This window comes from Leguminivora glycinivorella, chromosome 1 (genome assembly GCF_023078275.1).
Source record: "Leguminivora glycinivorella isolate SPB_JAAS2020 chromosome 1, LegGlyc_1.1, whole genome shotgun sequence".
Classification (NCBI taxonomy): Eukaryota; Metazoa; Arthropoda; class Insecta; order Lepidoptera; family Tortricidae; genus Leguminivora; species Leguminivora glycinivorella.
The window spans coordinates 9,429,589-9,455,600 of NC_062971.1; the positions used below are offsets into that span (position 1 = coordinate 9,429,589).

A 26,012-nucleotide genomic window follows, 5' to 3' on the forward strand; every position below is an offset into this window, starting at 1 on the left:
TTTTCCGCCATTGACAAATTGCAGCTCATTTCCAATTGCGTGCACATTCAGTGATGCGCAGACATAATACTAAGTGCGAACTTGAGCTGTGTGCTGTGTCACAACCCGTGGCCACTATATATACTGTGCTTTGCTCCTGGGGATCATAGTAGCACTTGACTGCACTCGACAACTCATCCTCAACAACAATGGCCTTTAAGGTAACTTTTTACTTCTACAGCCTCCTCCATAAATTCATCTAAATATTATCTTATTTTAATTACAAATTATTCATCTCTATTTTTTTATTCATATTCAACATTTATGTACAATTTTAAATATGTACCTACTAAATGTGACTAGTATCATAGTTGTTTTTTTCCAAATGTAGATTGTACCTATCTAATTAGTGCTTGCTATTTTAAACTAAAAATATCAAATTATTTATACTTACAAATATATTTTTAATTTAAATTTTATTACAAATCGTTAAATAGTCCTTTACAATGAAAGTTACAAATTATTTAAGACATATTTTGTATCTATGTATATTACGTTATATATATTACGTTAACCTATAACATGTAGTTATCTTATTTTATAAAATTAGAACTAGTAGTTACGTAACGATGAGATAGAGTATTAAATCTTAAATCAACAGCGAGGTATCCTGTTAAACGATAGCATTAATCTCATTGTGATGCAGAGGGCAGCGTCCAGCGTCCTTGACGGCGCGGCGTATCCTCAGCTTGTTAGTAATTTCTCCGCGCCGCCTTGCGCAAGCGCTCTAGTCTCGCCCTCGCTAAACCGTGTCACTGTTTCAAGTACAACTATTATGACTTAAATTAACCTAGGCTACTCAGGTGTGCCATCATGCGGGGCATTTTTTAAGAAAACATTAGGGTATTTAGGTACACATCTAACACATCTCACACATGTATCCAGGAAGTTCACATTCTTGAATCCTATTTTACTCATTGTATTGTAATGAAAGCACTTTGATTTGCATACATTTTGTCACGTAATTACGTTAGTTAACAATTCATGTCCGTTAAAACGCAAATGATTAAATTAAAACTATAATTAAGTACCTATTTTAATTACAGTTCGTCGTCTTCTCTTGCCTTGTGGCCTTCGCTAAGGCTGGCGTGGCCCCCGTAGCAGTGGCTGCTCCCCTCGCCGCGGCACCCGCGGTGGCGGCGCGGCTCGAGGAGTTCGACCCGCTGCCGCAGTACCGCTTCGGCTACGACGTGGCGGACTCGCTCACCGGCGACTACAAGAGCCAGACGGAGCAGCGCGACGGCGACCTGGTGCAGGGACAGTACTCGCTGGTGGACTCGGATGGCACGCGTCGCGTTGTAGACTATTCGGCTGACCCAGTTAACGGGTTCAACGCTGTCGTGCGCAAGGAGCCGCTTGTAGCCGCAGCGCCCGCCGTCGTACCCGCTCGCATCGCCGCTGCTCCAGTGGTAGCCCAGCCAGCCGTCGCCCGCTACGCTGTCGCCCCTGCCGCTTATACCGCTCCCGTCGCGAGAGTAGCCGCTTACACCGCCCCTGTGGCTGCCGCTTACACCGCCCCTGTGGCTGCCGCTTACACCGCGCCAGTGGCCGCAGCGTACACAGCCCCGGTCGCCAGGGTGGCCGCATATTCTGCACCACTCGCGTACAGATACGCCGCTCCAGCACCGTTCGTAGCTGTATAAAGATCTGCTCACATCGACAACTTATTTACAACTATGGCCTAATAAAGATTTTTATACGATCAATCCATTTTTACTTAAGTACTTATTAAGCTCTCACTTCCTCTCTTCGCTAAAATGACTACCGGGCCGTAGACAAGAGTAGGTACCTACATACAAATCATTCGCGCTCCGTAGCGTATCGTACGCCCGTGAGAGAGTGATAGAGAGAGATAAAGGCTACGAAGTTTAAGGAAGTATTTAAAAAATAACAGGGTCTACTAATTATGGGATGGATTAATTATGTGCCAATGCCAAAGCTTTCATAACCGTATTTTAGACAATTATGGTACTAGACTTTTCTTCTCTGTTATGAATAATCAAAGGGGCATTTCTGTTCAAGGATTTTGTGTTGGCACCAAAGCGTTTGCAAACATTGTTATTATCGATTTCTGAGGTCATTTTTTGTCGATTAAGTACGTGTTATTTATTTGTACTTTATCGATAACTCATAAAACAGTTAAAACAGTGTGTATCACATGCTGCAAGCAAAGTAATTAAGTACCATCTTGGGCATTAACACTTGAATTCCTCAATACGCTCAGAAAATAATAAAATCCTTTGTTTCATTCAGAATTCAATGTACGCCCTCGACGTAAATATGGGATTTGGCTCCCTTGTGACTTGCTTGTGGCACAATCTACTAGAGTGGGGCCAGTATAAACAACATAATTAAGTAATGTCATCGAATTTTGACGATGGTTAAACAAACCTTGTCACCGAGTGAAACAAAATTTTTCACTACACCAACACGAACAAAATACTAACTAAAAACATCAAACTAAATCAAATCCATCAACTTATTCAATATTTATGATTCAAAATCATCATTTATAGGTAAACTCTACCAACCAGTTTACGACATCAAGTTAAAATTTGTATGAAATTACTAAAAGTTGCACTCTTGTGGGTAAAATGCAATTTTGCTAAATACTTACTTACTTATTTGTTTTCGAAGAATGAAGAGAGCCTTACCAGTTGGTGTGGTGAAATAACATTTTCAACGGAGACCGAGGCTAAAATCGTTGCAAACTTATCTTAGGCTGACTATTTAGAATGTATGCCATAATAATCGACTGACCACATCACAGGCTTTAAAGACAATTAGGAATATCTATCACGTAATGTCATTATCTGTCATAACATAAACGTCTTTTTTGCTCGATGGTATTATGAAGTCCTCTTATGGCTACATTTTATATTTATTGTAATACATATTTATTTTAGCAAATACTATAATTTTAATTGGAAATGGAAGAAAAACAGCTGTTTGGCGCCTTGACGGTATATCGTGAGCGCGGATATTACTTAAATCGTCTTGAGCAATTTGAAAAATCTAAAGCTTCGTTCGATGAGGCTTTTAAAAGTAATCCTGAAGATGTGCGCACCCTCACGGGGCGCAGCAAAGCGTGCGCGGACGCCGTGCAGCCGGTGCAGGCGTACGCGGACGCCGAGCTGGCGCTCAAGCTGGCGCCCGGCTTCATCCTCGCGCGCAACATGCAGGCGCGCGCGCTCTACACCATGTCCGACTTCGAGCGCTCGCTCGTCATGAACTATCGAGGGTACAGGCAACGTCGACAGCCTCCATATTTCCTCGAAGGAATTAATCAAGGGAAAGAAACTATAGAAGATTGTGTTGGACGAAATGCCGGCAATGTCATGTTAGATTTTTTGCCTTTAATAAAAAAGAACGAAGCGAAGAAAGTGGACGAAGACGCCGCACAACCAAAATCACTACATAAATGCCGTATACCCCGACCCATAAAAAAGAAGAAATTAACCCAAATGCAAGCAAGAAAACATTTAACATTAGCACGTGTACTCGCAATGAAATATTTGGGGCCTATGGCATATGATAAGTTTTTTTTACAAGAGCTTACTGAGGATCCTCGTGTACAATCTGCGAATGCCGCAGGCAGTCGTGAACTTAAAGGAATTATCCATGAAGCTCTCCGGTCTCTAACCGAGCGACAAGATATGATGCGGTCGCAGAGACCTTACTATACCATTAAATTAGCGGAAAAAGCTGAATCGAAGTACCAGAACAAGTACAAGGAGGAAGTATTAGTAAAATGTAGAGAAATTGGCGCAAGAACTGCCGAGCGCATGTTAAAACAATTAGAAAAGAGTATGCGCGACAAACGTGTCATGGACTTGATCTCACAAGCGGAGAAAATGCAGCGGTTTCTCGACAATAATACACCACGTACATTGCCAGACAAGGATCTGTATCTTGATCGCTTGTATAGAGCAGTTGGCGAAGGGTACCTTTCTCAACATCGCCTATCATACACTCTCAGCGAGCGCGGTAATCGCCGACGTATCGCTTTCCTCATGGGTCTTCCTACCGGTCGACCCACTTCATTCGATTCTGTTATGGCAAACTATCCGTACAAATTCATCGATATTGAACATGCCACTGCCAAAGTTATGGCAACTTTAGAAATGTGTGAAAATGCTACTCAGAAGTGTTGGCTGCAGTATGAATTAGCTCGTCTACTTAGTACACAAAAGAATTATACACTAGCTAAATTTTATGCTAAACGATGTCAAAAAGATGCCCAAGAATTGGCGAGCCCCGTATGGTGGCTCAACGGTTGCTTCGTACTAATGAGTGGTGATATGCAACAGGGCAACTCGAATGATGTCAGGATTGAAATTGAAGAAGCACATGAATGGACAAAGAAATTACAAGATGCAGAGCAGGTCCAAGCGTTCCTGGCTAAATGCCTTCAGATGGTGACGGAAACTGTGACAGTCGACGAGCGCAAGGCAATAGTGCAGCGCGAGCGGCAGATCGTGCGTAATCTCGACGACGAGACGCGAGTGGAAACGGAGGTGCTGTTCAAACGCATGTCAACGGTGCCGACAGGGCGACGGTTCTCGGTGTTGCCGTGCAAGCAGGAGGGCGCCAAGAATGATTCGGAGCGACGTCTCCGCAAGCAACGAGGCCTCACCGTCGTGTCAGGTCCCGAAAAAGCGTTGCCAAGACCACCGAGGACCATAGTCCCCGGTTTGCAACGATTCGACATTTAGTATAATACTCGTACTTACAATAAATATATCAAATTATTTGTCCCTATACTTAGAGTATTTTTGAATTGTAATCAAATTTTATTACCTATTAAACATCATATTTAATCACCTCCTTTTTGGTATCGATTTAAAACCAACTACTAATAAGTTTTTTGCAAAAATGTCATTTTTGGCACAAGCTTTTATCGCCGACTGTACCTTTCTTTCAACAGTCATCTACTGCTCTCCGAGACGTTTCTAAAACCGACCTTACTCGATGCAGATACGACGTTTCATGACAACATAAAGTTTCTATGACCACCTTTCTGTTCCATCATCAGATCAGCTCCATGATACCATAATATTGCATTGTCACGTGATTTACATAATGTGTGCGAAATTTCAGCTCAATCGGAAACCGGGAAGTGGGTCAAATTTAGCTTTTACGTTTTGACGCACACTAACATTACTAACAAGGCAAGTTGAATACTACATTTTCACCAAGGGCTCGTGTACTTTTTCATGGCGATGACATCAGTTTGTCGTTACGCTGCATATTATAGGAATATCCCAAATAATTGTATTGTGATTATTAATCATAAAATCGTCAATCATTTTAATCCAACGTTTTAATCATGTACAAATCCGATTCCATAATCCGATGCGATTTAATCCGTTTCCATAGTTTTATTTCATGAGTAACTATCGCGGTAACCGAAGACAATATCATGTACAAATGACTTCAAAAGTACGTTTTATCTATTCACACGTGGAATAACTACTCGATACGTGAAACTATTTGCTTTCTGAAAACTTTTACCAGTTTTTGTAGTGAAACTGGTGAAAATAATTAAAATATGTTATAAAATATAATAAATACTTTATTTACATGGCATTCGTGAGTGTAACTGTTACCTAACTAAACGAGGTAAATATAGTTATACTTTATTCAATTAGTGGTGGTAGATGGGAGCAGAGTAGGCGGCAGGAGCGGCGTGCACAACCGGGGCAGCGTGGTATGCGACCGGGGCGGCGTGGTAAGCAGCAGGGGCGGCGTGGTAAGCAGCAGGGGCGGCGTGGTAGGCCGCGGGAGCGGCGTGCACCACGGGGGCAGCGTGGTAAGCCGCAGGGGCGGCGTGGTAGGCGATGGGCGCGGCCACTTTGGCGACTACGGGGGCAGCGACCTTGACGGTGAGGGGCTCCTTGTGCACGACCGCGTTGAAACCGTTGTGGTCGTCAGCGGTGTATTCCACGGTGCGCTTGGTGCCGTCGGGGTCCACAACGGAGTAAGATCCGTGGACGACGTCGCCATCGCGAGTCTCGTGCTGAGTCTTAGAATCACCAGTGAGTCCGTCCTGCACGTCATATGCGAAGCTGTACTGGGGGTGCGCGTTGTAGTCCTCCACAACCTTGGCGACGGGGGCGACGGCAACGGCCTTAGCGATGGGGGCGGCGTAGGCGACGGGGGCGGCGTGGTAGGCTACCGGGGCGGCGTGCGCGATAGGCGCAGCGTAGGCCACGGGGGCAGCGTGGTAGGCCGGGGCGGCAGCGTACGCCACTGAAGCGGCGGGAACTACGCCAGCAGAGGCAACCGCGACCAAGCAGGTGAACACCACAAACTGTTGAATCAAAATAACCAATTTAGATTATGCTCCATAAATAATGTTTTTTCTTTGAGTCTTAGAGTTAAAATATTTGCTAGCAAACATCATTTTAATATCATTTAATTATATGTCACAATATAAATTAGCCTCTAGTTAGTATTATTATTTGGGAATGAATATAACTAGTTATATTAATTCCCAAATAATAATTTAGTCATCGTTGAATTTACAGTAAAGTATTGTATTTTTTTCTGATATATATATTAGGTCTATTATTAATTCGTCTTTAACTCTACATATCATTCAACCTACCCTGAATGCCATTTTGAGTTGTGTTGATGTACGGAGTTACGATCGAACTGCCGAATCGAAGCAGTGCTCTCGTTTTATACCGGCCGCGTGTGGATCTGTGACGTCAGTGTTGCCCCGGTAATCAACCCGCACCTACGAGAAGCTTTATGGAACTTTCGCTTTTAATTGACGAGAGGCAAGGTCGCGGTCGCATGGCATCCGATAGCGCCCCGGGCTTCGGCGCTCCCACTCCTACGCATACTTATTAGCTACCTACTTCATTGTTTCGTTAGATGATGTGTTACGGCTTTGGAGTTTTACTTAAACTACTAGGTACATAACATAGATTTTTAGATTTGTAGAATACTAACCATATATTTAAGTTATTAATATTATGTAATTACGTACTAATGATCTCAGTAGGTCCTTTAAAAAAAATTATTTATTTATTTACATATTTACAAAACATGTTAACAGCATAACAGTCGAAACTAAATCACTGCTAACTACATAGAATAAAACATACAACATAGTAACAGTAAATAACAACAAAAGATATCTAAACACAATTTATCTTACATTTTAACTGTAGTAGGCCTTGCATCCATCCTCTCACAGAACCTCAGACACTCATCACGCACAACAACCTGTCTGCTTGCAAATAAGTCGCACTGAGGGGCTGATGCGAGGAGCGCATTCAGGAGGACCAAGGAATAAATGAAATTGAATTGATTGATAGATGATTGAAATAGTGTTGTCACTTATGTCTTCCCTATCATGTAACCATTTGTTTCAGACCTTACGAGGCGTGCGCGGAGCCGAAGCTAAAACGTAGAGCTTTAATCAAGTGTAAGACGTGCGTCCTATAGGATCATATTATGATACAAGCAAGAGCAGGGATCGCTTCTGGTTTGTTCCAGCGGATATAGAGCTTTTGGACATTTGCGAAGGAACTTAAAATATTTAAGATAGTTTAAGTAGGTAATTCTAGTACAGTTAGTGGTAGTAGTGGTGGTAGTAGTAGTGGTAGTAGTAGTATTATTAGTAGTAGTAGTAGTAGTAGTAGTAGTAGTAGTAGTAGTAGTAGTAGTAGTAGTAGTAGTAGTAGTAGTAGTACTAGTAGTAGTAGTAGTAGTAGTAGTAGTAGTAGTGGTAGGATATGAGTCTAGTAGCCTATTGCCTCTTCCGAAATTGTGAGGAATATTGAATACCTGGCAGGGAAAGCGGGGGGCATTCATCTTCTAAAAAAACGGAACTCTGCACTTTGAACATGACCCGACAAGAACCCGATCCCGCTTCTTGGCAGGATATTTGTATGTCTGGAGTGAGGTTGCGAAAATATTATGCTTGCTTGCATTTCGCTACACCAGCGAAATTAATATATATATTTTTTTAAATAAGTCTATTAACTTTAATTTATTTATAATTAATACATAGTCGGACTCGTCCACTAAAAGTTTCGAAAAGAATAACATATTTTGATTACTACCTTCGGTAATTCAATTTCTTTGAATTTACAAAATTTTGATTTTTCCACGTAGATAGGTAGGTATAGGTACTTGCAGTTTTGAGACGATATTAATGCCCAAATTAAATAGTTCGAGTTTCCTAGAAAACTCTTGATTCAAAATCTTGATTCCTTTGAGAGTCTCTAAATATGAGTAATTTGTTATTTTTTTACATGGACTTAAAACTTTGGTTATGTCACTGTTTCAAGGGACTGCAGATGTGCAGACCTAATTCTGTATAATAAAAATATATAAAACATTCTTACACAGATTGACTAAGTGATAAGTGTTAGAGTGTAGTATAAATTTTTAAACAAATTCCACAATTCAGTCAATTGTAATTCATTTAATAACATATAAATAACAATTATAAAAATCCTTAACTATTCAGTACAAAAACAACAAGATCGTAATATTTAATCTACAAGAAGTACGGGCTGGGTAGTCTAGGGGCGAGCAGTGGCGCAGGCGCGGGGGCGAACACCGGCGCTCGTGCTAGTATAGGAGCGGGCGCGGGCGCGAACACGGGGGCCGGGGCCACCACCCGGGCGGGCGCCACCAGCGGCTCACGGCGCACCACCGCGTTGAAACCGTTCAGTGGGTCCGCCGCGTAGTCCACGATCCTCCTTGTGCCGTCGGGGTCGACTACAGTGTACGACCCGGTCACGACATCCCCGTTCCTCTGCTCCTGGTGGCCTTTGTAGTCGCCCGTGAGTGCATCCTGAACGTCGTAGCCGTAAGAGTACTGCGGCAGAGGGTCGAGCCGGGCCAGTGGTGCGGGTACTATCACGCTCGCCGCCGCGACGCCCAGCACGCAGATCAATACTACAATCTGTAAATAAATTACAAATATTAATAATTGTTATTTAGCGCTTCTAGGCGAGATAATTTTTCACGTGGTATAGAAGACCAACGAGAACTTGATTAAGTATGTCAAAGTTACCTACATCTTCCCACACATTTCTTTAGAAGAATTGCATACAGTAATCTATCTATACTGAACCATAAAAATAAATATAGATTGCCTTGGCCGACTTCAATTAACAGGAAACCAGATGGTAAGGAGTCAAAAACAAAACTGGCGCAATAACGACAGAATCGAGTTTTAATCGTTATTACTGTTTCACTTTACTAAGTTTTTTCCGGTAATAAAGTCACATAAGTATTCTTCTCATTTTATTAGAAGTGTCCCATACCTAGAACCATTTGGAACTAATTGGTATTGTACACAAACCTGTCGTGTGATTTATCAATGTGTCACAATATGTAGACGGCTATCTATTGTGTTGCCAAATACCAATTGATAAACCAAGTGGTGTACAATAGCTTAGCATTATGGCTGGTTCGCGATCATATCTACTTTCATGGTGAGTTATTGCGTATCTTCAAACTTTGGTAATCGGTAAACTGACAACAAACTACAAATCTACCTTTTAAATGAAGTTGAAGTGTCTTGGTTGGCTGCATTAGGTTTAAGTTCAAAACTCCGATGTCCTATATGTGCTATGTGTCCTATGTATGTAAGTAGCTACATGAAACCGGTGCCTAACATTTATTTAAGATAGCTAGGGTGATTGGTGGTAACTATCTGTGCAATTTTGACCTTCATTTATTAATTATTATTTAAAAATATAATTTCGTTAACTATTCCATACTTAATAATACTTAATAGAGTTATGGGCCCTGCCCCGCTGCTGGCGGCACCCTAGATTAGGTTTTTGATGTGTTTATATGTTTTGTAAGTGTTTTTATATTTTATTTTTATATACATATTGTAAAAAACCCTAGCCAAGAAAATTTAAATAAATATAGAGCTTAATAGAGTTAAAGTCTTATAACATATAGTAGATGACGAATGTGTATGAATGAACATCGGTATGCGTAACGCTTCCACCACCCACATGTTGCGACAGCTGCATGCTCCTGTTCACCCCTAATGATACTCGTACCTGCTCGTCCATTGAATATCAAATATGCTGTTTGGAAAGTTGTTTCATAATGCCAGCCTTCGAATATGGACTACGATGTATCGACTGACGAACCAAAGCAAAGTAAGAGTTATTAAGAGTTCCCCGTGATCATGATGCATGATTGCATGCAACTGCGTCGAAATATCGGGACCTCAATAAAAATCCAAAAGGTAATCACGTTTTATATATCCCGATCAATATCCATACTGAAATTGTAAATGGGAAAGTGTGTGTGTCTGTTTGTTTGTCCGTCCTTCACGGCAAAACGGAGCGACGAAATGTCGCGATTTTTTAAGTGGAGATAGTTGAAGGGATGGAGAGTGACATAATAGGCTACTCTTTCTAACGCGAGCGAAGCCGCGGGCAAAAGCTAGTTAATTATAAACTGTACTCTTTTAACATTGAAGCATTAACTTGCACGTTCAATGCTACGGCTAATTCTGCGAGTAATTTCACACCATTTAGGATTCGTTATGCTCACCAATGCAACGCTTGTAGGCATCACATTACCATACGATATACATACAATGATCGATTGCGGCCACGATTGATTGCGAAATAGTTTTTTATCTAATTATGAATCGGGATATCTTAATCAAGAAAAGAATCTAGGAATATTTTTATACTAATCTATTTAAAATCAAAGCAGTGAACTCATGAAAATGTAGACGAGCTGCAAGGTTTCCTAGGAAAACTTATTTGAGAAATAAAAGATGTTGAAAATACAAGTACGAGTATGTACATACATAAGAAGAAAAGTGTCCGAAAAACTAAGTATCAGATGCCATAATATTATAGAGATAGGTATATCTACGGTATCTACATACGTATACATATGTTGGTCAACACCAAGGAGCATGGTCGTGCTTGGCGCGCGTGCAGTTGAGGAATCCAGAGTTGCGTCGCGACAACCGGTACACAAAAGCTGCGATTGCATTACTAACAAAGACTTGACAGCTTGATTATTTAAACAAAATGAGGATTATAATTACAACACAAATCGTTAAATGCGTATTAAAAATCAAGTATCTTTCTTAACGTGCGTCTGTCAGGGTGGAAAAGATTTTTCAGATTTTACAGAAGGTGGAAATAGCAGGGTGCGGCTACGGCTATCTGGGATAGGTAAGGTTAATGACTTGGACACATACTAAAAGATTCTGAAAGATCCTTGAAAATCAACAATTACGAAAACTCTGAATTAGGTATGTGCTTCCTGGAAAAAAATCTGCTATCTAGATTATCCCGAAAAAACCCCATAAACAAATGATGACTTACCTTGGTGTCCATGTTTGTTGGCGTGGGTAGAAGAGCAGGTTCCAAGCGAACTGTGCCAGCCCCCGGGCCCCGCCGCGTTATATATCGGACGCTACGTAACGCGGGACGTGAGCTCCATACGACAGGGCTCATTGAGGACTCCCGCGTTACGATACTCTTGCGATACTCGCTACATGCTCCGCTTCCGAAATGCTTTCTTCAATCATTGCGGCCAAATTGTAGGAAAATAAATGAGTAAATTAACCTATGATTATGAATTAAGGTACAATACAAGCCCTGGCTGGTGCTTGAAGAACGTGCGTCAATCAATCCGGAGATCGCGACTTGTTCAATCCTCGACTCTTGTACGTGTACAGTCGGCTACAAAGAGATGTATCCATTTTTCACCTTATTACAATGCAATAAGGTGAATAATTTTTAAGAAAAAAAACCCCTTTTGGGTTTCAGGTGAAAGGTACTTGCGAATGTTGATGATGAGATCCTGGAGAAATCGAGGGAACTCCTCAAAGTATGTGCTCCTATGTATAGTGCTTTTCACAAACATGGTATGAAATAAATAAACTCTACTGAAAATAGTAACTTTGGATGGCTGTATCTCCTAAACGGTGCGTCGTAGCGCAAAAATAATCGAATTTTCGTTCCCCTTTGATAGCCCGTATACGCTTATAAAAAAACAAAAAGTTAAAAAAAAATTCAAAAAAAAACGAAAAAAAATTTTTTTGTATGAAAACGCACCCAAAATCAAATATTGTCTAGGGCCCGTACCAGTTGCAGTCGGCACGTCTATAAAGCCCCTTATAGTTTTTTTTTTAATTGGCTAAATACCTGGATGTTATGTCACAATTATCTGTGTTTGGAAATTAAAAAAGAGGACTTTGCCGGCCTTGGCCTGCAAGGTTTGTATGAAATTCCATTATCTATCAATCGTCCTAGCCGCACCTGCAACGTCATACTTCGCTGCCAATTATAAGGCACATAACATCAATATTTCATACCATGTTTGAGAAAAAATATAATACGATGAAACAAAACTATGGACACGGATTATATCGCGTATAATAAATTTACAATTCATTACGGGGATAAATTATAAACTCATTATACGCGATATAATCCGTTTCCATAGTTTTATTTCATGAGTAACTATCGCGGTAACCGAAGACAATATAATGAAAGATAATCAACGTTATAGCAGAATGGATTTACCCAATTTTGAAGTTAAGCGACACAAATATCCTGCATGACTAAATAACATTTTCTATTAAAAAACATTTATAAAAACTGGGTTTCCTGAAACGTGTGTCGTCGTAGCGCAAAAATTTGATCCCCTTGAAACTTCATGCAATGAATAAATAGGTTGAATAACAACGGTTCAATTGGTTAAATAACATCAAAAGCATGAAAAAAATCATCTTCAATATTTTTTATTCATTTATTCCATTGCATGTTTAAAAAACTGCCTCGCGTGAAAAGGACTTAAGGACTAAGGTACAGCGAGGCAAATCTCGACTGGGAGTCAAATGTTACTGGTCCATTTTTTTCATGTTTTACAATGTTTGCATTATTAAATAGAGTGTCCACCGGTTATATATGGTAGGCGTGTTCAGTGGATACATGTAGAACTCAACATCACAATGTAATAATGGAAAAAAATGATTAGTTACAATTGCCCCCAGTCGAGATTTTCCCCACTATGCCTTACCGCGGCTCAGCTTCGGATCAGTCTTACTCTTATCCCTAGTCGTGTCTATGACTCCATGTGTTTTAAATTGTACATTTTGTGTGTCATTCTTGGAAGTTATTCAGTGCGATACGTAAATTTACTTTTTTTATTTTTTTTCTTAATTTTTTTTGTAAAAATATTTTTTTTAAGTTACATAAAGCAATCCCTTTCATTTGAGATACGTTTTGTCAAAATCGGAAAATGTGAAAAAAAGATAGTTTTTTTTTTTCATTTTTAAAACACCTGGCTACGCTCGGCTTCCTAAGGGATGACATTTTGATATCCTCGGAAAAAATCGTTTACTATGATGTCTACTATCACTATGCAAAGCGGCTTGCTTCCACCTAAAAGTATCTACAACTTTTTTTTCATAACTAGTATGAATTGGGCCGGAAATCATGGACTGTGGCAGCAAACAAATTTAAATGCTTCTGGCGGCCCAGGTAAAGTCTCAGATCAATCAGGTTCCACGATGAACGAAACGCAACGGGCTCTGTAGCACCAAACCAGTAGAGTGATAGAGAAACATAACTACGATACGTTACGGAGTGTGATCGATTTGCATTTTGTCTACGCACCCTGATAGAGAAGATTTCGTTGATGTCTTTTGTACCACAAAGTTGTAGATACTAAAAAGCTTTTGCTAAGTTTACCCAACTATTATTGGGCTTATAAGCTTGTCTATTGTTATATTTGTACTGTCACTTACCATGATCTCCATCATAATATATGCTAGACACTAACAATACTATATTAGAGTGCTATACTTAGTATATGTTTGCATGCAAAATATCTAAAATATAATTATTATACGGAAAAGAACAGAGCACATCAAATAATACGGTATCTTAAAAGGCTTAAATGAGGTAAACTCCAAATTTCATCCTAAATATATAAACCTGGTTGCAAGTAAAGTTTTAAGCTATACCATATTTTAAGTTTTAAGCTATATAAGTTGCCAAATAAGCAAAATAGTGAGTTTAGGGTTCAGTTTCGAATAAAAACGTAGAAACATAAAAGTAAACAAAAGGTATATTTCAATAACTTAAATATAAATCAAGTCTTTTGTAATGAGCCATCAAGTCAGTGATCTGCGTTCAAGGATAGTAGTATCCGGGCGCGTTGGGCGCCACGAGTTTCGCGGGAGCCGCGCGCGCAAACACCTGGGCGGGTGCCGCGGGCGCAGCATATGCCGCTACGGGCGCCGCATACGCCGGCGCGGAATAGGCAGCGGGGGCGCTGTAGGCGGTCAGGGGAGCGGCGTACTGAGCGTACTGCGCCGCGACGGGGCCGGTGTAGGCAGCGGTGTACGCGGCCACTGCGGCAGTTCTGTAGGCGGCGGCCACTGGCGCAGTGGCTACTGGAGCAGCGTAACGGGCGGCTACCACAGGAGCAGCGGCGGCCACTGGGGCGGCAGCGTAACGAGCCGCTACCACGGGGGCGGCAGCGTAGCGGGCAAACACGGGAGCGGCAGCGATCCTGGCGGGAGCGACGGCGGGTGCAACGGCGTAGCGGGCGAAGGCGGGCTGGGCGACGACTGGAGCGGCAGCGAAGCGCGCGGAAACAACGGCGGGCTCCGCTACGACGGCTGGTGCAGCGGCCACAAGCGGCTCCTTGCGCACAACGGCGTTGAATCCGTTAACAGGATCGGCGGTGTAGTCAACGACACGACGCGTGCCATCCGAGTCGACCAGCGAGTACTGTCCCTGCACCAGGTCACCGTCGCGCTGCTCCGTCTGGCTCTTGTAGTCGCCGGTGAGAGAGTCCGCCACGTCGTAGCCGAAGCGGTACTGCGGCAGCGGGTCGAACTCCTCGAGCCGCGCCGCCAACGGGCCCGCCGCCACCACGGGCGCCGCTGCTATGGCCGCCGGGGCCACGCTGCCGTAGGCGGCCGCGACCAGGCAAGAGAAGATCACCAACTAAAACCAACAAAAGCATAAGATACATTATCGAATTATACAATAGGTATTACCTACAGTTGTTGAAGTATGAATTTGTTTAATTATTTATTTAATCCAAGTGATGTAATGTCATAGCTTTTGGATATTTTCATTGAAATTTTAATCGTAACTGTTGTATTTTGTGATCCACAAACTGTATTAGGTATTTTAATTTGGTCCAATGACCAGATGATCACAATCCTTTTCACTTGTTGTTGCACTTTTTCACGTTCACTTTTTTCACACTTCACATTCCACAAATATCCGATGTTCCGTACCTTGAAAGCCATTTCGATTGTTTGATGAGATGTGCTCGGGGTGGGTTAGACCTGAGAACTGTATCCCTCAGTCGACACTAACAGCATTTATAGTAGTCAGTGTCGCTTGCCTCATCCCGGTCGCATCTCCAAATTTAAATATATTCAAGTACGCACGTACGAACCTGGCCGACAGGACGGCTGGACAATGCCACGTAAACAAAGCGCTACTTGTGCAACCGCCGCAGCGACGACACATCGCGGTCACACCGATTTTTCACACAATCGTCAAAGAACTAGTTTTTCAGGAGCTTATGTATTAATTTCACACGCTACAATCTATGAAAATACATTCAAGGAAAATTAAAAATCACTGCCGGAAATATTGTTTGTTTTTTGTCTATGTATTATGTAATAACTACATTCATACAATAAAACAAATATATGCAAAAGTAATATTTATTTGTCATTTGGTATCCATACCATTACCAATGACCGTGGAATAATCTATCGTAAATTAATAAAATGGCTTTACCTTGCTAGACACTATATAATAGTCATAAATCTTATTTAACCAACTTGTTTAGCGTGAGTGGTCTAGTTTAGGTCGCCGAGTGCGTTTGCGGAGCCGTCGACATTTGGAACAGGCTTTGCATGAGACGTTACAATTACGACACCTCTAATGAAGTTCACATATTACTACCTAAATTTGGTCATAGTACCGTTCATTGAGATCGAAATTACGTGTTTCAAATCTATCAACAGTTAAATTTCCACCCTCAAACGTTATTTAGATGTGAAAGTTGCTATAAGAAATAAATTATATTACTTATACAGGTATAATATTCACATTATTAACATTTTGCAATAAGAGGTTTTCTTGAACAATTCCGTTATATTACGGTCATTGTTTTGTTATTTACTTAATTGTATATCAAATTAAACTTATTTACATATAATCGAACAGAATACAAAGTAAAAATAACTTCTTGTAGGTAGGTAACCTATGTGCAGAGTCTATGAGAATACTTATACGGCATAAGACATGGATTACCTACGTATCTTGATCTTGAGTACCTGTTTCTTGACTGTAAATACCTAATACCTATTGTAATTATGTATGTAGGTACTTTTATATCTGTACTTATAGGAACAATTTTGGCTCCTTTGAAATATGAATAATTTATAATGAACTTAATAAAAATTCAGTCAAATTAAGACCCTACTCCTTTTTTTTGAAGTCTGTTAAAAATGACTAAACATTCAACACAAGACGAATTTTCAATTTTATAAAATGTTTTTATCAGTTAAAATATAACTAAGTAACGTACTTTTGGTCAACATCCAACTTGAAAGTAGGCCAGTCTATTTTAGGCGTGTAGCGAATAATTTGTAAGCCGTACGCGTATTAGCATTAGAATAAACGCTTTTCGAGTAAGTGTGGCCGGCGATAGCACAAGGACACAAGGTCGCATACCAGCGGCGACAATGGCCATAGTCCACTGCTGACACCAACTGGAGCATCGTGACTGTCACAATACTTCTTGCTAACAAATAATCGATCAACAAGCAACAACAATTCCAGATGATTTGACATGGGCAGAGACTGCAGAGCAGAAGGCAGGAATATATATATCTGCATAACTTTTAGTAGTAGTAGTAGTACTTAATACACTTTATTGTACAAAGATAAGAACACACACAGTAAAGAAAAAAAGAACACACACATCATTTATACAAAGGCGAACTTATCCCATTAAGGGATTTCTTCCAGTTAACCTTAGAGCAGTTAAAGGAGAATTGGAGATGGTAGACGTTCCTAAGCTAAACCTATACCTAACCTACAAACTACAGCAATATAGACGTTATATCATATAAATAAATACGTTATACATAATTATAATACAGTACAGTATACTTTTTAGTTTTTTTCCAAGACAAATTGAAGGCCTAGGCCGAGAAGTAGGTATATTTTTTCCCATTTCACAGAGCATTATGGCTGCAATGAAACCCAACCGGAATTTGTAAAGGGCCTTAGAAGTAATATTAACTTTGCATAGCTGGGCACCGTTAGTCAAATAGTTAACTTCGATAATCGCTAATCCGTTACTAAAAAAGTTGGGACATCTTCTTCATATCCAATTCCTGAGGTCTGTAAAATGTCAAACTCCTCTACAAAATGCGGGAGTGTACAGGCTAGACTGTGAGTGCGGCCTGTCATATGTGGGACAGACGTCACAGACGAAACGAAGTATTTCCACACGGGTGAAGGAACACATAGCGGATGTCAAGCACCGTCGGCAAAGGTCTGCACTCTCTGAACATGTCATGGATAAACTCAATCATGCTATAAAGTTTGACAAGCCTCTGGTTCTTGCTAAGGAGTAGCGATATATACCCAAAATGTTGCGCGAGGCCATTGAGATCAAGAAATATCCAAACTTTAATAGAGAAGATGGCTTTACTTTACCACCGGCTTGGGATCCAGTAGTACGTCTGATAATGGAACAAGCACGACGAAGGCTGTGAGGCATTTGTGTTGTATGGGTGTCGGACATTTGCAGTTTGTTTTTGTCAATTTTGTGTAGATTAATTGGTTAATTATTTTTTAACATAGTTTTTGAATATTGTATAACTAGCTTTATTAATAGTGTGTGAACCTGCCTTAAAAATCTATATTATTTGTGGTCATGGTTCGTTAATATTTCTTGTATGTGGGTAGCTTTTGCACATTGTAATTTTTCCTCAGTCACCCGTTGACCATGAACGCTGTAAAGTGTTCGAAACGTCGGGATGAATTTTAAATTCATTATACGCGATTTAATCCGTTTCCATAGTTTTATTTTATTATTTTTTTAATTTATTAATATTAATTACAGAAAATGGCCAAAATGAAAGGGGGGCAAACTGCAAATATCAAGTTAGTAGGTCAAGTGGGGTATCGTTAGAAAGAGCTCCAGCTGTACATATCAAAACTATTTTTTATAATTTTTTTGTTGTGGAAAAAAAATGTTTTTTGAAGGAAAATGTAAAAAAAAATACCTCCCCCCCCCCTTATCTCCGAAGTTTACCAACATAAGAGACCCGGGTTCGATTCCGGCTTCGCCACCAGTAGGCTTAATAGCTTTTTCTTTAGTGTATGGTATCTATTTCAGTTTATAATTTATATATAGTAGTGTTACTACTTAAAAAAAAAACAAATCAAAAAATATTTAAGTAATAAAATAATTTGATTTGTTCCCTACATCAATAAAATCGTATTTTAAAATAATACTTGTTAAGTCCCAAATAACTGTTTTGTGCGCAAAAAAAATGTTAAAACATCCTCTGGGAAAAAGAGCATTTTCCATTTATTATATATTTTCCGTTCTCCCAGACATTATTAAATTATAAATAAAACGCATACGATGAGCTATCAAATCGCGACCTAGGTCAAACCTCCCAAATCTTTCAAAGTGGAAATCGGAATATTTTCATCCAAAACAACGGTTTCAAACTTTAAATATTGTGAAGATTAATTATTTAGATAACAAAATATATGTATATAAGTACATTACACCAATAGACCCAACCCGTAAAGTTTTACAAAATAAGTACTTTGCCATTTGTCGATGGTAAGACAATTAGGACAATTTTATTATCCTCTACTATTATAGTATTTTTTCTACTCTCGTGTTGTTATTCGTCATTTACCGTGTCGTGCATAGATCGTTAAAACCCTACATAAAAGATGCCCGCCCCCGCCCGGCGCCCCGCGCACCCACGCATACGATATAGCTCTTAAAGCATTATTAGGAAGCCTTTAAGGGATATAGCGGGCCGCGGGGCGCCGGCTGGGGGCGGGCGGCGGCGCGAGGGAGTGCGAGCGACAGGGTGAGTGCAGAAACATTGCAGAGGACAAGTCAAAATACTTATAGGAAACAGTGCGAATTTCACGAAAGTTATTCTAGAAAACTATTCAAAAGTAAGTGCATGGTCGTAGAAAAAGTATTGTATGCAACGGCGTTTAACTGAGTCAAAAAATACTCGTGGCGTCTTAATAACAATTTTCAGCTTCGCCTCAAATTGTTACCCACGCCACTCGTCTTTTTAGACCTCCTTTAAACGCCTGTTGCATAAAATACTATTATGCAACAGGCGTTTAAAGAAGGTCAAAAAAGACGAGTGGCGTGGGTAACAATTTGAGGCGAAGCCGAAAATTGTTATTAAGACGCCACGAGTATTTTTTGACTCAGTTAAACACTGTTGCATACAATACTTTTTCTACGACCATGCACTTACTTTTAAATAGTTTTCTAGAATAACTTTCGTGAAATTCGCACTGTTTCCTATAAGTATTTTGACTTGTCCTCTGCAATGTTTCTGCACTCACCCTGTCTCTCGCACTCCCCCGCGCCGCCGCCCGCCCCCGGCCGGCGCCCCGCGGCCCGCTATATCCCTTAACGGCTACCTGACAATGCTGTAAGAGCTATATCGTATGCGTGGGTGCGCGGGGCGCCGGCCGGGGGCGGGCATCTTTTATGTAGGGTTTTAACGATCTATGCACGACACGGTAAATGACGAATAACAACACGGGAGTAGAAAAATATCTTAACACATACTTAATTACACATAACCAAAGTATAGCACGGGTAGCATGGTCGCGCGATAGACGATAAAATATCAGGCCGTCGTAAACTAGAACTTTCCTTTGCTAATCCGCGAATAGATAACGTGCAAGTCAATCAGTGCTAACCTGTTATAATTACTTGCGTATTTTTTACATGCAATTAATTTTCCCACCCTCCCACCGCAAAAATAAAAATAAATACGCAAATAAATATAACAACCCACCACCAAAAATACAAAACTCGACACGTGTTTCGCCTCTCTACGAGGCATCCTCAGGAGCTGATGTTGACGGTCCGAAGTCCCGCAACTGACTGATCGTCCCCAGAATGGTCGGCCATATTTATACTTTGTCCACCCCCCCTACCAAGCAAGTTAGATGGAAAAATTCGTAATAACGGCGATGACGCAACATTCAACTGCTCATTAAGGATTAACCCCTATTGTTGTACCTAATTATCTCCAACTGTTCCAGAACCCCCAAACGCAGCCCTTTCTCACATACATGTAAAACATCAAAAGAATGATTCTCTGATACAGTATGGTCACTCTCTATCAAATGCTTTGCAAAATTGGATCTCTCTGGATGGTTGTGCCTCCTATTCTTTATGGGCTACCTAAGATTCATAAGGATAACATTCCAGTTCGTCCAGTGGTCTCATATTTGGGTGCACCAACTTATAATCTAGCTAAGAGGTTGAATCACATTATTAGAGAAAAGTCTCAGTTCCGGCCGAAGTTTTGTTTGAGGAATAGTTTGCAGTTAATAGAAAAGATCAAAGATATTATTATTCCAGATAATGCTGTCTTGCTTTCGTTGGATGTAGATAGTTTGTTTACGAATGTGCCGTATGGGGAGACTTTGGATATTCTAAGGGACCTTTTTGAAAAGCAACGTTTACATCCAGGGGAGGTAGATGAGTTGATAGATCTAACTGCTATATGTATGAAACATAATTATTTTAGATTCGGGGGACAGTATTATTTGCAAAGTGATGGTTTAGCCATGGGTTCTCCACTGAGTCCTTTAATGGCGGATATCTTTATGGACCACTTTGAGAACCAGCATATTGCAGGGAATGATAATATATTGTATTACTTCAGATACGTAGAGGATTTGATTATTTGTTGGACGGGGAGTATGGACCTGCTGGATGAATTTGTTACTGGGCTTAATAGTAAACATCCAAAGATCAAGTTTAAGAAGGAACTAGAGCAAGACAAGTCATTGAATTTTCTAGATTTGACCATTACTAGAGTTAATAATAGCCATCAATTTCAAATTTACCGCAAGCCTACACATACTGATACAGTTATACCAGCTTCTTCTACACACCCTTGGCAGCATAGGTTGGCCGCTTTTCACTGTTATGTGCATAGGATGTTGTCTGTGCCTCTTTCTGAAGAACACTATCGAGCCGAATTGGACAATATTTACCACTTGGCAGTTTCGAACGGTTATGATAAATCAATCGTTGATGGCATCATCAGAAAGAAGCGAATGGTTATGGTTAACAATATGTTGTATGCGGCACGTCCTTCTGAACCGGTTAAGAGGTGTCAAGCGAGCATTACTTATGTTGGCAAAGTGTCAGAGGACATTTATAAGATTTTGAAGTCAAACGGCATTCCTGTGGCCTTTAGGACAAATAACACTTTGCACTCCAAGCTTTGTAACGGCAAAGATAGGATCGAGAAAGGGAAAAAATCTGGGGTTTATAAGTTGAGCTGTGATGTTTGTAACAAAGTGTACGTGGGCCAAACGGGCCGCAATTTCACTACTAGGTATAAGGAGCATATGGCATCATACAGGCACAACCATCCAGAGAGATCCAATTTTGCAAAGCATTTGATAGAGAGTGACCATACTGTATCAGAGAATCATTCTTTTGATGTTTTACATGTATGTGAGAAAGGGCTGCGTTTGGGGGTTCTGGAACAGTTGGAGATAATTAGGTACAACAATAGGGGGTTAATCCTTAATGAGCAGTTGAATGTTGCGTCATCGCCGTTATTACGAATTTTTCCATCTAACTTGCTTGGTAGGGGGTGGACAAAGTATAAATATGGCCGACCATTCTGGGGACGATCAGTCAGTTGCGGGACTTCGGACCGTCAACATCAGCTCCTGAGGATGCCTCGTAGAGAGGCGAAACACGTGTCGAGTTTTGTATTTTTGGTGGTGGGTTGTTATATTTATTTGCGTATTTATTTTTATTTTTGCGGTGGGAGGGTGGGAAAATTAATTGCATGTAAAAAATACGCAAGTAATTATAACAGGTTAGCACTGATTGACTTGCACGTTATCTATTCGCGGATTAGCAAAGGAAAGTTCTAGTTTACGATTAACATGGATTTCCGCAAAGTAACGCCTGATTCCATCGATTATATCAGGCCGTCCCTATCGCACTATTAGTAAGTGCGATAGGGACGGCCAGATGTTTTATCATTTATCGCGCGACCATAATTGCCTGCCAGGTTAGGTTTTTGGCAATGGTGTATTGTTACATATTTGACATTAAATATTTCTCATTAGTAATACAAATTCCAGCTGGCCCTGAATAGGCGGTCACGGGGCTACCGAAGCTCATGAAAATGCGCCCGAGCATTTTCTCGACGAGCACGCGCGCGCGCAGTCCTTCACAAGGCTGGGGGTTGCGCAACCGCGCCTGCGCCGTACAGAAGCGATATCGACGTGATCGATCAAATCTTAGATGTTGCTGAATTACGGTAGCACTCGTATTTGTCATGTCATGTCCATTTTAAGACGATACAGGAGGGGTCTTTTCTCCATACAAACGCTCTCGACTATTTCCTTCCTGGTTTTTGAAGATAGAGCAATGATTTTTTCAACACGGTTTCAGTCTCCAAGTCTTGACAACCACCTGGACTAAGAGCCCGGAGCCGCCAGACCTTCCTCATTTTCTCAAGGATGAAACTTCGGGATAATGTAATAATATTGTCTACAAGATAGTGTTTGTAAAAAAAAAACCTTATAGCAAAAAAATGGCCGACGGGCCGAACTAGGTAATATGCAGACATTAAACGTCGATACGAACTGTACATTATCCCAATTTCATCCTTGAGAAAACGAGGAAGGTCTGGCGGCTCTGGGCCCTTAATCCAACCCCTTTGAAAATCTTAAGACGCTACAGGAGCGAAAATGCTAAAATGGAAAGGATCCCCTTTTACAATTTGGGAATTATAGTTTAATATACTAGTGTTAACAACTAGATTTATCGAAAAAAAATTGTCCCTTAAGAACAACTCAGTTAAAAGATATTGCGGAAATATCTTTAAAATCGAGGTTCCGCTCTCGACTGTTTCCTCCTTCAAAACTTAATCAATCGTAACAAAATTTGAGAATCTGAATAACAATGAAATAATCTGTGTTGGACCGTTTAGTTTTTTTGGCTAATTGTCACCAATTTTGAATACCACATCTTTTTTAGGGTTCCGTACCTCAAAGAGGAAAAACGGAACCCTTATAGGATCACTCGTGTGTCTGTCTGTCCCTCTGTTACAGCCGATTTCTCCGAAACTACTGGACCGATTTACTTGAAATTTGGTACACATATGTAAACCTGTGGCCCAAAGACGGACATGTAATTTAATTAAATGAAATTTAATCATAGGGGTCACTTTTGGGGGGTAAACTTGAAAATTAAAAATCAAAGTTATTAAAACTATATTGTGTTATATATCAAATGAAAGAGCATTTTATGAGCATTTGAAATATATTTTTTTTTAATTTTTAATTTTGGTACTTTAGAAGTAATTGAAGAAAATAGACAAAAAATGACCATTCCCCCCCCTTATCTCCGAAACTACTTAGCGTAAAATTTTCAAAAAAATACACGAGATAGCCCTCTACCTGTAGATTACAGGAAAACCTATTAGAAATCTACAGTCAAGCGTAAGTCGGACTTACGAGAAAAAACTCAAATTAAGATTTTCACTCACTGACGCTGCAAGCAGTACTAAACGTCTTAAAATTTTGTAAGCGTGATGGACAGGTAGAAAGAAATTCATTTCTGTCTTTTTCTTTTTAGAAATTGTTCAATTTTTTTTTTCATTTGCCAAAATGACTTAAGTTTCTACTAAAAAGGAGGCGCTTAAGACCGTTTGTAAGTGGACTGAGCAAAATTTTGTTCAAATCGGTCCAAAAAAGGTCTCTGTTGACGAAAACATAGAATTTGTGCCAACGACAGCCCAAATCTGAAGTCCATTTTGCTCTATCTCTTATCGTTTCCGAGATATATACGTAAAGTCTTGAAAGTGCGAAAAGTTAACTTTGCCATCACAGTCGTTCAGGCGCTCATGAGTTCTTTGTATGGAAAAGTCGAAAACCGACTCGCACTTGACCAATGTTCATAGAATGTGTTGTGGTTTTTTACGCGGGTCCGCGACTGACGACGTTCGAATGTTTTGTTCGGAAATGTTTGAGGGTGGTTTCTTGAAACGTCGCCGGCGGCGGGTGGTTCGACGGGCGAAGGTCACACGCCGCACGCGACGGTCTGTATTCGTTTTGTACAATAGCAACGGACGGCGGGTGGCGTCTTGATATGGAAAATGACTGACTTCACTAAAGATAATGATGAACTCATTGAGGTAATACTAGAGAGGACACTGCGAGCAAAAACGTTTGCGCTACAAACATAAGTCCATTGGACTTATGTTTCTGCCTGCACACAAATAAAATGTAAAAATGCCTTCCTGCGCAACAAGATGATGTTTAAGCCATACGAGAAAATCGAATAAAACTGACGTGTCACATTTCATCGGTTAGTATACACGCTATGTTAATCGATCTTTATTTAAGTAATTATTTCAATGAAGGGACGCGCTCCTCAAACGCGAAGCTATCGCTGCCATTTTGTTGAACGAAATCATAGATTAATCGCATCATATTCGCACAGACTTGACATGTAGGTAATGAAGTATAGTAATTGTGATTATATTCTGTTTGTAATATATAAAAGAGAAATGTTAAATTTATTTCACGTTATACTTATGAATACTACACAGTTCTAACACGAGTTGTAATCGATATTTTCATACAATAATAACCTATGATTTTCTTCAAGGGCAATTAAAGTAGGTATATGAAAAAAATCAATAATGTATTTTTGTTTCACTTAGTAGAACTTAAACATAGCACAATGTATGATAGTGCTAAAATTAAACTACTTACCCCCTTATTCATAAACGTTCACTAAAGTTATCAAGCCGATAAAGTTCGTTTGTCCCTTTCTATCACACCAATACGCCGAAAAGGGACAAACGAACTTTATCGGCTTGATAACTTTAGTGTGCGTTTATGAATAAGGGGTTAGTATTTTACAAAAAGTATAAAAAAAGGTCTACACTAAGAGTGTCGCGTCTAGGTAGTCATTGGTCAAGTCTTACTCTATGACACGGTACCTCCCCACGCATGCGCCGCGCGCTGCCGGCCGGAGCACAGACTTTGTTTGGGGTGTAATTTCTAGTATGTTAGTACATAGTAATTCAATGGATGAATTGTACTTCTGTGAACTGTTTTCGATATACTTAATCGAATATATGATGTAATTTTTTCTTTACTACAATGCAAGTGTTTGAGTACCAAGTTAAAAATTTCACTTTCTTTTTGCCGGTTTCATACAAAAATATCGTTTGACTGTCTCTTTTTTTTGGGTAATATCAATATTTATATGGACGGATTAAGTCGCGTATAATCTTCTTCCTCTAAGAATTACAATGTAAGTATTTTTGCATTCATTTTGATCAGAGCACAACACAACAGTTCAAAAATCAGTCTACCAGAGCTTCTGAGTTCCGTCGCCGACGACGGGTGACCAAGGGTCAGAAAACCGTGAGCGTCAGAATGGCGGGTGTACATCAAGCAATCCTGGTGTGGTATACGTCAGGAGTTAGTGCTAGCAATGTGCCAAATGTGCGCCAAAATTCGAGCAATGTGCTCTTTTAACTCCAGAGATATTTAAGAAATTAATGACACCCGCCATTCTGACGTCAGGTTGGCGGGTGTACTTCCAGTTCTAGCTAATGGCTGCTTACTCGAGGGTGAAAGTACTGCCTAAGGTTAGTGCTCGCAATGTGCTTC

The 26,012-nt window shown here is 40.4% G+C and overlaps 4 protein-coding genes across 4 annotated transcripts; 2 read left to right on the forward strand and 2 right to left on the reverse strand.

Moving 5' to 3' along the window:
* Nucleotides 1–61: 61 nt before the first annotated feature.
* On the forward strand, nt 62–1,745 carry LOC125231301 (larval cuticle protein A2B-like). The gene is made up of 2 exons (XM_048136745.1): nt 62–200; nt 1,086–1,745. The coding sequence occupies exons 1-2, from the start codon at nt 189–191 to the stop codon at nt 1,680–1,682; spliced, it is 609 nt and encodes a 202-aa protein (XP_047992702.1). The 5' UTR covers nt 62–188; the 3' UTR covers nt 1,683–1,745.
* Nucleotides 1,746–2,969: 1,224 nt separating this feature from the next.
* On the forward strand, nt 2,970–4,834 carry LOC125231285 (outer dynein arm-docking complex subunit 4). The gene has a single exon (XM_048136728.1). The coding sequence runs from the start codon at nt 2,970–2,972 to the stop codon at nt 4,752–4,754; it is 1,785 nt and encodes a 594-aa protein (XP_047992685.1). The 3' UTR covers nt 4,755–4,834.
* A 762-nt stretch (nt 4,835–5,596) lies between these two features.
* On the reverse strand, nt 5,597–15,467 carry LOC125233812 (calphotin-like). Its single transcript, XM_048139945.1, has 5 exons — nt 15,323–15,467; nt 14,208–15,023; nt 8,571–8,968; nt 6,650–6,662; nt 5,597–6,352 (listed from the first exon to the last, which is right to left on the reverse strand). Exons 1-5 carry the CDS (start codon nt 15,332–15,334, stop codon nt 5,687–5,689), a joined length of 1,905 nt encoding a protein of 634 aa, XP_047995902.1. The 5' UTR covers nt 15,335–15,467; the 3' UTR covers nt 5,597–5,686.
* LOC125231327 (larval cuticle protein A2B-like) lies at nt 8,463–11,500 on the reverse strand. The gene is made up of 2 exons (XM_048136771.1): nt 11,382–11,500; nt 8,463–8,968 (listed from the first exon to the last, which is right to left on the reverse strand). Exons 1-2 carry the CDS (start codon nt 11,391–11,393, stop codon nt 8,558–8,560), a joined length of 423 nt encoding a protein of 140 aa, XP_047992728.1. The 5' UTR covers nt 11,394–11,500; the 3' UTR covers nt 8,463–8,557.
* Nucleotides 15,468–26,012: the final 10,545 nt, after the last annotated feature.

Bases quoted from the DNA above. Each gene is read 5' to 3' on its own strand.
- LOC125231285 (XM_048136728.1), top strand. From the start codon at position 2,970: ATGGAAGAAAAACAGCTGTTTGGCGCCTTGACGGTATATCGTGAGCGC.
- LOC125233812 (XM_048139945.1), bottom strand. The intron at 8,969-14,207 runs CCTTGAACGCAG...ATTTATTTACAG, and splicing joins ACGCGCCCGGATACTACTAT to ATTGTAGTATTGATCTGCGT.